Source organism: Saccostrea cucullata, unplaced genomic scaffold (assembly GCF_032062105.1).
Source record: "Saccostrea cucullata isolate Sc308-1 unplaced genomic scaffold, CSIRO_AGI_Scuc_v1 ctg532, whole genome shotgun sequence".
Taxonomy (NCBI): domain Eukaryota; kingdom Metazoa; phylum Mollusca; class Bivalvia; order Ostreida; family Ostreidae; genus Saccostrea; species Saccostrea cuccullata.
The window spans coordinates 521,320-537,993 of NW_026936742.1; the positions used below are offsets into that span (position 1 = coordinate 521,320).

Consider the following 16,674-nt stretch of genomic DNA (forward strand, 5'->3'; position numbering starts at 1 on the left):
CTTGACCTTTGATCTACAGTTATTGATCTTGCAGGATAATTCATCCATTCTTTTATGACCTCTGGTGCATAAATTCGACTTGTTTGTCAATTAATAATTCTTCTAAAACAGCTGTGTCTTCATGTTTTAAAACTATCCTTAATAAACAAGAGCTGCCAAATTAGTCACCTGACATTGATAAAACTGCCCACCAAATACTGAACTGTGCTAATACACTGTTAAAATAAAATTGCATGGGGAAGAAAATATTGAACTTCCTTAAATCTATAGACAACTCTGAGCCCAGAACTCACTTGTATGGGTCTATATAGTATCTATATATATATACATGTAGCATAGAAAAACCATACTTTCCAATTCTACATTCTGAAAATATAACTTCCCGATCAAGAATCAGAAGGGTGTATCTGTAATATGATGCCAACAATACAATCAGTCTTGGGACAGGTACACTTCCATTTACTTTGAATTAAAGGTACAACAGGAAAATTTTCCTACTTTAAATATTATGTAAATTATATACATGATGTAAGAACTATCAGAATACCCTTGTATATTATACATATGCAAAAATAAAAAAATCTTCCTTTTATTAAAATAATGTACAGTAAAACTCGTTTAGTACGAACACGGATATAGCGAATTCATGGATATAGCAAAGTTTTTCTGTGTCCCCGGCAAAATTCTTAACAAATCTTTGTTAAATTTTACGGTTAAAACGGACTCTGATATAACGAATTTACGGATATAGCGAACTGATTTTGAGTCCCGTTGAGGTTAAATATAATAAAATTTACATCTTTTATAACGAACTTTCAAAGATTACAAAAAACTGATGAACTAAACTGACTTTATTTCCTTTTAGCATTCGTATATAAAATTCTATTCATAATAAAACTTTTATTATCGAAGATGTGTTTTGTAATATTTGCTTCCCTAACATATTTGGTAGTAATACTTGAAGATAAACATGCATATTGCGAATTCGCTATAATGGTTATACGAATTCGTTATACGGATATAACGAATTACGGATATAGCGAATTAAATTCACAGGTCCCAAGGACTTCGCTATAACCGAGTTTTACTGTATAGAGATTTAGGATTTAAGAACCATATTGTACATGCATTCACTTCAAAACAAATAGAATCTAATTAACTTGGAATATATTATGCATGTGCTCTAATGACACACATGCATATGATATATACAGTACATGTAAAGAAAATAATTGCCTAATTTTCTCTATACATTAATATTTTCTGTCAAAGTAACATTATTACACATACTATCACTGAAAAAAAATCTAATTAGGTAGGCAAAGTTCTACTTCCATCAAAATAACACAGCCTTAAATAAAACATGATAATATACCCTTAACATACCTGCACATACAGAGTATATTACACAGAGTATAAGAGATGGTTAACAAAAGTTACAAAACTACATTCATCTCTTGAAAAGTCAAGGTAGGAGATATATGACACTTTTATTTTTTATAGATACATAAACAGATGGTTTTTAAACAGTTGGTCTCAAATTGCTTTCATCTATTTTAGCATACATCCTCTGGGTATAAAAGGTTGGTGTTGTTGACTAAATATTCCATAAACCTTCAAAAGTTCATTCCTCTACTGCAGTGTAAGAGGATAACATGCAGATAAGCTAACATTAATTTGAATAATACATGTACTGAATACCCTTCATAAGGAAACCTGAAGGTCAGAGTCTCAAGGACAGCTTAGAAACCAACATGTGGTAAAACTTCACTGTAGGTTGACTGGGTAAATAAAGCTAAAAGTGTTACCATAAAGACTAATGTAAAGAATATCTCATATGGGAAACTGTTACTTTGATGATGGTGTGTTGAGCCAAGGCAATTGTATACCAGCTAACCTTGACCTGATGTGACTGAAATTAAGCTTTGGGTACAGCTGTAAACTAAGTAACCTTGACCTCCTAATATGATTAATAAGGTTTACCTTGAAAATGGAGCTTGAGGGCAGCTAGGGTAAACTAAGTAACCTTGACCTGATTTGACTGAAATTTATCTTGAAGATGTAGCTTTAAGCTGTTGAAGGGCAGCTGTAAACTAAGTAACCTTGACCTGATGTGACTTAGATTTACCTTGAAGATGCAGCTTTGAGGGCAGTTGTATACTGGATAACCTTGACCTAATGTGACTGAGGTTTGGGATGGACACAGCTCGCTGATTTTTTGGTTTTAGGGGAACTTCAACAGTACGAGTGCAACTCTCAAAAACTTCTTCATCAAAGGTGCTTAAATCATCAGTTGTAGATGGCACAGGAAATCCATCTCGATACTCTACAAAAAAGTGGCATCCTTTAGAGATTTTTGTCTCAATACATGCAATACGGCTTGCAATAATTAAACCTGAAATTCAAAAATCCACAGAAAAGTACCATTTTGTGTATTATCCTTTATATGCCTAGATTTTGACTTTTTGAAATAAATACATTGATTTATCACAATTTGAATATTCACTTATCATACAAGAATTCCCTTATCAGATCCTTAACTCTAATACATATTTGACAGGGTTAAATTCAGGCCTCTGAAATTCATTATGTGTTTACAAATGATTCACTGAATATGTAATACAGGTAGTATACATGTGTGCCAGAAGAAAAAGTTTAAATAATGTCATATCATTCAAACTCTGACTAATATAAGGGCATCAAAGGTGCTTTAATGTTTTTCCCTACCAATGACAAATGTTAGCCTTAGAGAAACTCCCAGGTTTTATTATATATAATACATGTATATTACTCCCTTATTCCTAGCTGGTTAATGATGTCTTCACTATCAAGAATGACTCTGTATTGAGATTTTAGCATTTAAATCATGATAAAATTCCGACATGGAAAAAAAAAATCATTCCTAGGGTGATTGAATAATAAGCGAATTCCCCCTATATTAATTCATCTTAAGTGGCACAACATGGTGTATTTTAATAACTGCAATATGTGCAAATTGTATAATTTATCTTTTAAAAAGTATACTGTCCATTCTATTCATGAACATTCTTTTGTCATCTACATATCGTATAAGTGGAAATTCTAACGAGACGCAAATTTAGCGATTTGTCCTTAAAAATTGGTATTTTATTTTTAGCGAGATGTTATTTTAGCGATTTAAAAAGCTCACTAAAGAAGCTATTACAAATAAAACACAATTAATTTTTAGCGATATTCAATTTTAGCGATCTTGGCACCCTCGCTAATAATGCCAAAATTAAATCCTCGCTAAAAATTCTGCTAATACTGTACATTATAGCAGCTAGCTGTTGTAAAATTTAATATAGAAAAAAATATATTAAATTTGAAAAGATATAGATTATAGATATTATATACACAAATGATTTACATGAAGATGAGATATGCATAATGTACTTTTCACCCACTGAATTTGACAACCAAATGACATCTTTCACAGATCAAAAAGTTTGCATTACTGAAATCATAAATTTTCAAACCTAATAATTTCTGGCAATTTAAATTCTCATTCCTGAGAAGCACATGTATATTTACCGGTCAAAAATTAAAAATAAGTAAAAATAAACTATCTGCTAATAAAGAGATGCACCATGCACAGTTAGATCAAGTTACACACAATCCTTATGAAACATCAGGATAAATATCCCTCACATAAATAAAAGTTAAACCCTCATTCATGACAGTTTTCTGAATTCAATATTTTCTTCTTCTTTTTTGAAATGTATAAATAAAAGTTTCCTGTAGAGCTCAACAGACCAGGAAGAATCTGTAACGGAGATGACAACAATTGTGTATTCATTTGACAAGTGCTATTTTTAGTAACCTTCAAGTAAACATTCCGAGGGAAGTGTGAACATTGTTAAGTGTATCTGTTTCCTGTCAGCTGACTATTCTATTTAAAGACAGTGTTAGAAGGGTAGCTTAAGGTCTCTTGTGGATTCGCCTGGCAAAGTCTTGGAGGAAACCCATGGAAGGCAATATTTCTAGAAGCCTATCTGTTTCAATAATACCTACTGGGGGAGGGGGGCTAAACACGTTAAAATTTCCTTTCTCTAAATTTTTTTTTTTGTATAATTTCAAAAACAAAATGAAACTAACTACATTAAATGTACCTCATACGTTTTAATTGAAAATTTCAATACCGTCATGTATAAAACTGAAGTATTTAAGATTTATTAAGGTTTCTCGGACCTTCTGGGAGAGAGATAACCCTCTTTAAGATAAATACCTAAGGAATTTTTTCCTTCAATGTACAAGTAGAGTGGAGTTTGGTGCATTTACCTATTTTGGAAGTTCTCCTGGAAAAACAATATTTTATTAGAGTGAACAGTAAGGGATGACAAACCTTAAATCTAAACAAAATATGTGTTCTTTGTTGCATTTCTTAAAATAAATTTAACTGTTAGTAACTATTAACATTTTGGAACAGAGAGGGAAAACACACTAAAATTACTATTACTATTGGGAATTTTTGAACAAATACTGTGATGAATGACTACCAGTTTATAGCTGAAGTAGACAACTTAGCTTAATTATGTTCCCCAAACGAAGTTGGGGAACATATTGTTTTTACTCTGTTTCTTATTATTATTATTATTATTTTTCTTCTTCTTCCTGGGTACTTTTTTGTCCGGGAATGATCTCCTAAACTACACAACTGACTAAGGTGAAATGTTTATAGGGTCAGTAGACATGTTATGTAGATTTGCGGAACGAAAGTCATTTTGCGCGCACGTGCTTGCAAGAGCGTGCACGTGCAACATGTGAAATGACCGATTTAATTGATATAGGCGAAACTTTTAAAATTTTTGATGAAATGCTTTGAAACTTATAATATAAGGATATATTAGAAGCATAGACAATATGACATGGTCAATATAGCAAGATCTCACGCGCATGCACGTGCGCTTCGTTCTGATTGGCTGAAAATAAAGTCTCAATATCTTTCTTCTTTTTTGACGAAATCCTTTGAAATTTTGAAAATAGCCATGAATTAATATATCCTACAACATGACATATAGCAATTATCATGAAAACACGTGCATGCACGTGCGCTGCAATCTGATTGGCTTAAACTTTAAATAGCTATAACTCCCTTGATTTTCAACCAAACAGGATGGGATTTGGAACATAGATAGATATACTGGACTACTACAAGAAAGTAAGGTCACCATGCACATGCACACACGTGCATGTACGTGCACTGCAATCTGATTGGCTGAAACTTTAACAGCTATAACTCCCTTCGTTTTCAACCAAACGGGGTGAGATTTAGAACATAGATAGATGTAACGGACATCTACAAGAAGATATGGTTACCATGCTCATGTATGCACGTGCGTGCATGTGAAATGAGCAAAATCAGAAAAACACTTGAATGAGCCTATCTTTTTAATACTTTTGGATTAAATACTTTAATATTTAGTATATTTAAATATATAGATTGTGTATACAAGATGATATGGTCATTACGCACATGCATTCACATGCGCAGGCGTGCAATGCTAAAATTTGAATGAACTTTGTACACTTCTGGGTAAACGTTGTTAAAGTCTCAAATGCATCGAGTTTGTCTTATTTAATGAAGCTTACAGGGAATATGGCACCAAAAGGGAGTTGGGGAGCGTTTGGGGAACATCTGTAACGGTCCCTGTTACAATTAGCACTAGTTACTTTAATACAGAGTTATCCTCTGTAGGCAATATGTAGCCAATTTTGGAGCATGAGTCAATTAAAATACATAATTAAATAAATCACTTCACTGCATTAATAATCTGATGAATGCAAACTGATTAATAGTTAGGAGCAGCCTAACTTTGATGCTTAAGGTCTAGCAGATATTTTAAGCCATGTGTTTATAGTAAACCTCCTCCTATAGCTTTCCAAAAATACCAATAAAAATTCAATTTTACCAGAATAACTCCATGAGAGCTACAAAAATCATATGTTTCAGTTATTTTTCAAAGTGCGATGGTATTGAAGACATCCATCAATTTCAAGATGATTCAAAAATGACTCCAGGAAGACAGGTGCTTCACATTAGCGAGGATGATTAGGTCGAAGGTCAGAGATATTCCACCCTTTGTCTGGGAGGAGATTTTTACAATGTTTATATCCAGATTGCTATATCATTTCCTAGATTTACACAAACCTAGGTCTGTTTACAATAGAATTCTAGGCCCCCATTGTTATGTGGGAGTTTGACAGAAATGACCCCTCTTCTGAAGAAACAGGTGCCCCCTTAAATTACGTCTTCCTCATATCACTAGAGGTTTGTAAAGTGAATATAATGTGATCCAATATGTATACACTGTATCTAATATAAAGCTAAATATTCTCCATAGGAAATGATGTATGCAATATTCAACCATATCAATACATCCAAGTGTTTGGTTAATTTTATTAGTGTAAATGTACCTGTCTGTCTGTCTGTCTGACACATTACCTAATTAGACAGTTTTAACTGTACATAATTAGATGACTATACGAAATTTCTGTACTTAAGATAGATATAAACTAAATAGATATAAAAAATTTACTTTGAATTGGAAATAATCATGTCAAAAATCTAGATGCAAGCCTATTGCAGTGATTGGAGAGTAACAAACAAGTTTTCACAACTCTGCAAGAGATTGCTCCATCCCAGCTGATCCTTAGAGTTACGACACAATGAAAATGGTTTAATCTGTACTTTTTTGCTAGATCTTGCAAACACAATTCAAGCTGCATTCACAAGAACATTTTGTTAATAATAGTTTATCAAATATACATGGAACATACTACAAAGCTTATCTATGATATATGTGCTGTCATAATAATTTCCTTCCTTTCTCTTAAGTTTTAAGCAGATCTCTATTTCTGATAATTAAAATTTTAAAAGTTGTATCAATGTTGTCCTTTCTATAATCCAGGAAATAATTAGGGTTTTAAAATTTCCTTATACATGTAATACACCCAAATGTAGTGGTAAATCTAACCTGTAGCGGGTGATATGGAGCCAATCGTCTTCCTTCTAAACCTGGTGTAAAACTTGGCTTTTTTACTCGTCATTTGTCAAAATAATTCGCTGGAATTTCAGTATTATCCTTTGTAATTTCAAAATTTTTCTTTCATTCACAATTTCAATACACATGGCCAAGTTAATCCAAGAATGCAATCAAAAAACACGGAATACATTGAAAATAAATTTCACCAATTTAAGGAAACAGCCTTAAAAATTTGTATAAAAACAATTAGTTCCAAACTTGGAGGTGAAATATTATGTTGTTAAATACATTTTAAATATAAATTTCATGGAACAAAAAATTTTAACGATGTTCAAATTGTAAAATATTCAAAGGGATAAAACTTATCAACCACGTGGTAATATAAGTGTAGATAATAATTCTACGTTGTACCTGCTACATTAAGACACGAGAGTGTCTGTCAATAAAGACTGGTTCCCATTATGTTTACATTCTGAGATATTATTTTATTGTCCATTCTACATGTATAACTGTTCATCAAAAGAGAATAAACAAACTCTACAGTTAAAACTGAGTGCTTTGAAATGATCATTTCAATTTTTATCCTGGCCCTCTCAAAAGATTTGTTGTGTTAGTTTGTGTGTGTGTTAGTGTGTCCTGTGTGAAACAGAAGTGATGTAATTTGCTTCAGGATCGGAATGCCATTTTGATTTGCAAAGGGATGCTCTGCTTTGCGGCGCCCTTGTTGAATAAGTTTAAGTTGAGATGATTGACTTAAAGCACCTCCTTTGAGAAAAACACTCAAAATCTCTTATGTGTTAAAGCTGTATAGTAAACGCTCTAGTATCACTTGCCATTGTAAAAAAAAAATTCAAGTGAAGTGTACCTAACTCTTTTGAGGTATGGAAAATAAAAACAAAACCCTGGGCTTAAGTTATTAAAATTTGAATACATTTGGGAGACATAATATTTTACTGGTAGGTCGATCCAATTCTTGTCAATTAATTAGTCAATCAAGGAGCATTATACTATATGAGTACCTTTTGTAACAATCAATGTTTATACAAATGTACTATTTTCATCCCATTGAATTATGTGATAACCCAAACGACTTTTTTGATGACAACAGAGGTTTAAGTAGAGCGCGCCCTCTGGTGAGAGATTGAGAAGGCACATCAACCGAGCTCGGAGAAGGTCTATACCCTGTAGAACCTTTTAAAAAGCTTAAAACAGAAATCCAGCTAGTTTATATGTTTTGTACTTGATCTCTGATCTAGTTTTAACCAATCAGATTGCTGTAAACAACAGAGAAAAATAATTATTTATTTATTTTATATATTTATGAGGTATATATTTTATACAATTTCAAGGCTCATTGTGGTCATGTCCTTATTTCAAGGAACTTGATTTTCTTTAAAACCACTCCAAAGGCAAAACATATATCTCAAATGCAGAGTCTTCAATATACCAGTATTAACAAAAACAGAAGGTCCTTTTAAGAGGTTGTAGACTACAATAAATCAGGTTATACACATATGTATACATCACATATGATGAAACTTTTCCTCATATCAGAACACAAAAATTTGCATGACTTTAACATAAATGATTTTTTTTAAGTCTAAGGATCAAAGGATTCTTTTTTCAGATTGAAATAAAAGGGTCCAGTTGTTGTACATGTAGGACAATCTGAAGAGGGTGTTTACAAATAAATGTACATGTATCTGCTTGCAATTTCCTTTCTTTTTGTCCATTACAACCAATAAAGTTATCAAAGTCTATTGTATTAACATTAAATGGGGGGGGTGATCTACCAGTAATACTCAGAATGCTTCTTTTGCCATACTGGCTAACAAATTGTTATGAACCAGCTGTTGAGTGTTACGCGAGCAGGCCCCTCCCCCAACACGTGTTCTACATGCCATTCCATCATCCCTCATTCTACCAGACAGTTCTCAGTCAAGAGTGTTTAAAAAGTCATTAAAAACCAGAGATAAAAAGTGACAAGAAAATTATTCAGCATCAGAAATTTAATGTCTTCTACATAAAAGGAGGGAGAAAACAGGAAAAGTAAGGAGTAATTAATTCAAGCTGAAAAAAAGATATTAACTAAATATTTTATTGCTATTCAAAATTGCATCTAGAAGATTCCCTGGTTTATGGGAGAGAGAGAGAGAAAAAATAAATGATGCATTTCCTTGAGAAGCAGACAATGCAATGAGTGCAATGAAATTTATAAAAAAAACAAGATGTGTTTGTGAAACACTATGCGCCCGGCATCAACAAAGTTCTAAAAAGCTATTTTTTGTATATAGGTCACAGTCAAGGTCACAAGGTCATTGACCTTGGTGTTGTTTGTAAGAACTTAATTAGTGGGGTATGCATACTAAATATGAAGTCCCTATCTCCTATGGTTCAAAAGTTATGGCAAGAAGTGGAAAAAGCTATTTTTAGCATAAAGGTCACAGTCAAGGTCACATGGTCATTGACCTTGGTGTTTTGAAAGAACTTTATTAGTGGAGTATGCATACCAAATATGAAGTCTCTATCTCTCATGGTTCAAAAGTTATGACAAACAGTTGAAAAACCTATTTTTAGCATATAGGTCACAGTCAAGGTCACAAGGTCATTGACCTTGATGTCATTTGAAAGAACTTTATTAGAGGAGTATGCATACCAAATATGAAGTCTCTATCTCTTACGGTTCAAAAGTTTTGACGAAGGTTAAAGTTGACAACAGACAAACAGACAAACAGATAAACAGACAAACAGACAGGACAAAAACAATATGCGCCCCGAAAAAATTCAGGCGCATAAAAAATTAATCCCTTTTGATCTAGTAAGTGAATATTGTACTATTCATATTGATACATTATAACTGTTATAAATTTTCAATGCATTGATAAAATAAGAAAAATCAACACCCAAGTAAATTGTATATATCTATACCTGTCCTATTGGCTGTTGTTTCTCTCATAGAGAGAGACTCTTTTGAGAAACATAATTATGCATAATATCATCTCATTTTGATTGAGGAAAGATTCCTATCAAGGATATGAGTTTGACTTCTGGGCCTCTAAGTGTATAAAGCCTAGAGCGCTGCTATTGACATGACAATGATTCACCATATATTAAGTTTCATATGAGGATCAAACAAATAGGCATGCATAACTTGGAATATAGAAAAACTCAGTCGTTTCATTTTCCCTCTTCATTTAAGCTAAACTATCTTGCCCTTGACTTGTTAAAAAAATCATTTTTTTTACCTTTGAGTGTTTTGGATGAGCTCTGACACTAAAAAACAGCTGCCACAAGTGAGAAAGAGACAAAAAAATCCTTTAATTTTTAAAAGACCAGGAAGACATTGGGATTCACATCTCTCAGTGAATTGAATCTAGTTTTTATTTCCTCTCTCCTATTCTATTTTATGCTAAGAGGAAATCATATTTTCTGAGAACAGGCAAATATTTGCTTTGTGAGCGATGGTTCAGAAAAATATATCATATATATGTGTATTGTTTACCTGGGTCTACAAATTATTTTTGCATATTCAACATGTTCAATGTGTTGACCTGTGTAAATCCTCAATAGAAATAATTTAAGAAGGTTGAGGATCAAATAAGTAAATCAAGAATTCTGGCTGAATAAACTTTACAACATCATGATGAGGAAACAGGATTAATACTGTAGATTACTTATTTTTCGCGAGTACTTTTTATCGCGAACTGGGTCTTTCATGTCAAATCGCGGGAATTATAATTCGCGAATGGACGGTTAATCAACAGAATTTACACAGATTTCAGCAACATAAAAATAAAAGCGAGTAATATTTTTTCGCAAGTGATGCTTCTCGCGAAATTACGCGGAAATTAATTCCTCGCGTATAATTAGGAATCTACAGTACTATCAAAACCAGAAGTCTCTGTCGAGACTGTAGCTCTACTGGTTTGTACTTATGACAAAGGATGAGAAAAGAAGCCATTGCCGTCAGGAATTTCACAGACATTTCTATTTTTAGTAACAAAAGCAAAACTGTTCATCGAAATCAAAAACTGATGCGCTATTTTATGTATCTTAGTGTAGTCTTCTTGTGTGCCAAGTAATACTGAAATCAGACCATAACTGTAGGAGGAGTAGCGTTTTAAAGGAATTTCACAGAAAATTCTATTTTTAGTAACCACGGCAACACCTTTCATCAAAATCAAAAACCGATGGACTATTTTATGTATCTTAGTGTAGTCTGCTTATGTGCCAAGTTATATTGAAATCAGACCAAAAGTGTAGGAGGAGTAGCGTTTTCAAGGAATTTCACAGAAAATTCTACTTTTAGTAACTATGGCAACACCATTCATCGAAATCAAAAACCGATGCACTATTTTATGTATCTTAGTGTAGTCTACTTGTGTGCCAAGTTATATTGAAATCAAATGAAAACTGTAGGAGGAGTAGCATTTTAAAGGAATTTCACAGAAAATTCTATTTTTAGTAACTATGGCAACACCTTTCATCGAAATCAAAAACCGATGCACTATTTTATGTATCTTAGTGTAGTCTAATTGTGTGCCAAGTTATATTGAAATCAGATGAAAACTGTAGGAGGAGTAGCATTTTAAAGGAATTTCACAGAGAATTCTATTTTTAGTAACCACGGCAACACCGTTCATCGAAATCAAAAACCGATGCACTATTTTATGTATCTTAGTGTAGTCTACTTGTGTGCCAAGTTATATTAAAATCAGACCAAAACTGTAGGAGGAGTAGCATTTTGAAAAATTGTTTACAGACAGACGGACAGCTAGACAGACAGACAGATGGACGGACGACGGACACCTTACTATCGCATAAGCTCTTCTGGTCTCTGACCAGTAGAACTAAAAACGAAATTCAATTTTGATAACTTTCTACAATTGTTGATGGCAATGATAACTTACTTGGATTTTTTATGACAATGATAAGACGATTGTCAGTTACCTACTGAAAGTCCAAGCTTACCTGAGAAATGTATTAACTTACTAGGATTGTTGATGACAACGATAACTTACTAGGATTGTTGATGACAGAGTTGAGATCTCGTTTCTGTATCAGAGGTTCACCACATTCTGACCTCAGTCTTCCATAGGGTGCTGCTCTCTTCTCCGCCACACAAGCTCGTAGGATCCACCTCTCTGATAGATGTTCTATCTGGATCTTCACCACATCTCCCTGTACCTGGTCTAAGAATTCAAAACACAGAATGAACAGGTGACCTGCATCATTGTAGCAATGAACTAACTTTTATGGCAAGAATTTAAAGAGAGAGAATTATAATTAGCTAAAAGTGATCCTAAATGTTTAAGATATTTGCATTGCATTATATTGGTAAAATTTCAGGTAATTATTACAGAGACAGTCAAGCATCTGGTTTAACCCCCTTCCCCACAGTCACACATTTTAACGCATATTCCTACTTCTAACGCAAAATCACACATACATGTACCGGTATACTGTTTCCCTGCAATCATGCATTTTTCACTCACTTTAAAATTCAAAAGTACATTTAATCTTTATCATAATGCCAATGTCCATCTATTTAATACCTGCTAAAATCTCATTGAAATAATAATTGTGTCATAATTTTATTTATGCTAAACTTAAGAGAAATTTATACCACGCTGTAAAGTGCTTGCGGGGAATATTTCATTGACCTGAACATAAAGTGTATGTTGCGTAACAGTTCAGTGACTGAGTTGTAAAGAGTTAATGAGACAATAAAAATACTGTGAAATGGCTATTTTTTATGGAGGTTTAATTTTCAATGTTTTCAATTTATGGAGAGACCCATGAATTTATGACAGCCACAAAATGTATCATGCATTACTACTCAGCAATTCTCCAACCACAAAATCAAATCCCAACGTGTGGCCACCAGAGTTCTTGAAATCTTTCGGTCCTGTCGGCAAAACCGATAAAAATGACCAAGGACCTATAACTTTGTGTTCTATGTCAGTCCAAATGACCGGTAAGTGTTGACTGAGGAACTTGGTCAATCCGACCAAACTTTGTACAAATTCCCTAAAACTGAGCGATCGTAATCTTTCAAAAGCTTTTCTGTTTCTTGTAATGGCTTCTTCGATGAACGAAAGTTCCAAACTATGATTGGTAAACTAGTTTGTTGATGGAGCTGAGGTAAGCCAGGTGAGTAAATCGAACTAGATTAAAAACTTATGGAGAAAATGGACCCCACAATTCAATGAAAGTTGTTATACGACGATCAAATCGGCATGAAGTGTGCAGTGTTTATTGATGCTGGGTACACACTGTATTGATAATAAAATTCAAATACAGTTTTCATCTTTTCATTGATTTTTTTGGACTGATAGAAATTTGTCTGGACTGACAAACTTCACATGGCAGTCAGTCCAAATAACTGACAGCGAAAAAAAGATTTCAAGAACTCTGGGCCACATAATGATACGGCAATAATTTTTTCTACAACCTTGAAAATTTGCCCAAAAGAAAATATGTGATTTTACAGTAGCCAAATCTGGAAATTTAAAGTTCACAGCCTTCCATGCCTTTCTTGTGGCCCTTGTATGGAAATAAACTATTCAGTTTATGCCGACAACAGGATATAACTCTTAAGAATAAATGAGAAATCCGTCTATATCATCAAAGACCAAAGACAAGGTGTGAAATTAAGATAAACTGATCAAATTGTTTGCATTCATAATCAAAGTACTCAGAAGTACAGAGAGCCGGGCTCATTTACAGAGTAGAATGAATTTCTTACATGAATCACGTTTATATTTTGATGAAAAAATTATTTTAAAACTATCAATATAAATGGTAAGACACTGACAGTGAGTTTTTCAATCCTAATACCACGGTCCGATTTTGTCAGAATCAGAATTAATCTAGTACCGCAGCTGAATGTAAACAAACAGGACTGTCTGGTTCCCTCTCCTGCTTTACCTCGTATGTGTAGAGTACGTAACACTGGTTATCAAAAATCCTTACGCTAATGAACTATGTTCTTTAACTTAGGACTGAAGTTTTCAAAGTCATTACTACTAATGTTTATTTATATAGATTAAACTTCGTTTTATTTTTGTTGCTTTATTTAGGGTTTGTATTATCTCAAAAGCGGTTGAGAGTAAGAACTATATTTTTGCACGTAACTTTAAAATGGCGACTATGGGGTCAACTTCCTGCCTTGAACAGGATGACATAAGCCGGTGTCGCATAATATTTGGTCCGCCTCGTTTAAAGGTCCGGCCGGACCTAATACGATAACATATTAGGTCCGCTTTTCTCTATAAGAAAAGGTCCGCCCTCGGCCTACTATACGTGTTCATTCGATATTAATTGAAAACTACCGGTATTTTTTTAAAATTTGATTGAGGATATTAAGTCGTATTAATAGCTAGTTTTTCCTCCAAGAGGATGTAGTAAACAATAAGTAAGAAATTAATACATAAATAAAGGAATGTATAGATTTATTGATCGAGTTTCCTGTCGGGAAGATGGGACATGCTTATTTTGTCGTTTAAATACACTAATGTCAACATTATCATTTTAAAAAATATTAAGAATTAAGAAATTTTCAATTCTAAAGATAGTGTTTAAAAAGTGTAAGGAAATTATCTTACGTAGACTTTATATGTATATTGCTTGTATTGGCGCAGTGGTTAGAGCGTCAAATTGAGGAGTTGGTCCTACGTCTCAGGTTCGAACCCCTTTCTGGGACGTGAAAATCGGTCCTTCGGATGAAAACGTATAAACGGGGTCCCGTGTCACAGTAGATGCTGGCACGAAAAAGATCCATCCCTCCTCAATGGCCGCAAGTGCCGAGTAAAGGACAAAATTTGTAGCTCTCTGTCTGCAAGTGATGGCGCCTCTATATGAGTGAAAAATTCTCGAGAGGGTCATTAAGCAGCATTTAATCAATAAATCAACGTTTTTGTCGAAGTATTTTCTTATGTTTTCCAGTTTTTATAAGTATACAGTAGTCAATTGTTGGAAATTAAGTTAGCAAATGTCGACTTTTCTTTTTCTTAAAAACTATTTTCAAAACAAAAGACGGACCGTTTCTAATGGTGCGTTTTAATATAAGGACCTCACTGCTACTTTTTAGCTCACACAACCGATGGCTCAACTGAGCATTTCTCATAAAAATTTGTCCGTTGTCTGTCGTCGTTCTCTTTTGTTAATGAGAGAGATGTGCCCCGTCCATAATTTTTGCTGTATAATAAGATATACCGGGTATCTGTAATACAGAGGGCGGACTTTTTCTGATAACTGCGTTTTAAGGTCCCCCTAACTCTTTCTCTAGATTTTTATGCTACGAAAATAAACCATGTTCAAAATTTTTCCGTTATAACATAAAAATATCTGAAATACAGAGGGCGGACCTTTTCTTATAACTGCGTTTTAAGGTCCATCATGTCCCTTTCTCTAGTTTTTAAGGCTACGAAAATAAACCCTGTCCAAAAATTTACCTTAATGACTTATAAATATCAGAAATACAAAGGGCGGACCTTTTCTGATAACTGCGTTTTAAGGTCCGCCCTATCTCTTTCTCTAGTTCCTTAAGCTACGAAAATGAACCCCGTCCAAAATTTGCCCTTTATAAAATAAAGATAATATGTGAAATACAGAGGGCGGACCTTTTCTGATAACTGCGTTTAAAGGTCCATCATGTCCCTTTTTCTAGTTTTTTAAGCTACAAAAATAAACCCTTTCCAAAATTTGCCCTAAATGACTTATAAATATCAGATATACAAAGGGCGGACCTTTTCTGATAACTGCGTGTTAAGGTCCGCCCTATCCCTTTCTCTAGTTTTCTAAGGCTACGAAAATACATCCTGTTAAAAAAATCCCTTAATGACTTTAAGAAATCTGAAATGCAAAGGGCGGACCTTTTCTTATAACTGCGTTTTAAGGTCCTCCCTGTCCCTTTCTCTCGTTTTTTAAGCTATGAAAATAAACCCTGTCCCAAAATTTCCCTTAAAGACTTATAAATATCAGAAATACAGAGGGCGGACCTTTTCTGATAAGTGCGTTTTAAGGTCCGCCCTGTCCCTTTCTCTACTTTTTTAAGCTACGAAAATAAACCCTGTCCAAAAATTTCCCTTTATAAGATAAAGATATCTGAAATACAGAGGACGGACCTTTTCTTCTACTGCGTTTAAAAACTTTAAAGTCATATAAGGTGTTTTAAGTTCAGACTAAGAATATGAAAAAAGATCTTTCTATTTGTTTTGGTACTTTATATACAATTGCAAAGATAGGACCGCTGCATTTCATTTCCGGAAATCGGCATGGTATTTTCGCTATTTCTTTATTTCATTTCCAACAATTTGTCTTCTCTTTCCCGACATTTATTTCTTTTCATTTTTTGAATTTTTGCAAGGTATCGCTCCAGCAATTTAATGTTTACCAGGTACTTGTATATAGAAATAGAATTTTAATAGAATTTATTTTACACAACAATTTTAATATAAAAGTTCTGTATAATGTATTTACATCTGTACATAAAGCACTGAGTCTAGTTAACAGAATTTAATGAGCAGGCAATTTTTTTTCATCGCATTTAAAATTCACTAAATTAAATGTCAAAGACTGCGCCAAAATTATTTCCAAAACATTTGATTTACTAAACAGTCTATAATGTTTTCTTGATAATTTTTTTTATTAACGGAAAGCACTTCCT

General features: G+C 33.4%; 1 protein-coding gene across 3 annotated transcripts in view; it reads right to left on the minus strand.

The window, feature by feature from the left end:
* LOC134246429 (FYVE, RhoGEF and PH domain-containing protein 4-like) overlaps positions 1–16,674 on the minus strand; it is a 50,158-nt gene that overhangs the window by 27,718 nt on the left and 5,766 nt on the right. For 2 of the 3 annotated variants that reach the window (XM_062728790.1, XM_062728789.1), the window contains exons 2-3: positions 12,026–12,196; positions 2,129–2,326 (exon numbers count right to left, since the gene is read on the minus strand). In XM_062728790.1, the coding sequence (XP_062584774.1) occupies positions 2,129–2,326; positions 12,026–12,196 (369 nt within the window). Of the gene's footprint in view, positions 1–2,128; positions 2,327–6,995; positions 7,084–12,025; positions 12,197–16,674 lie in introns of those variants that run through there. The other variant, XM_062728791.1, reaches the window with a different exon arrangement.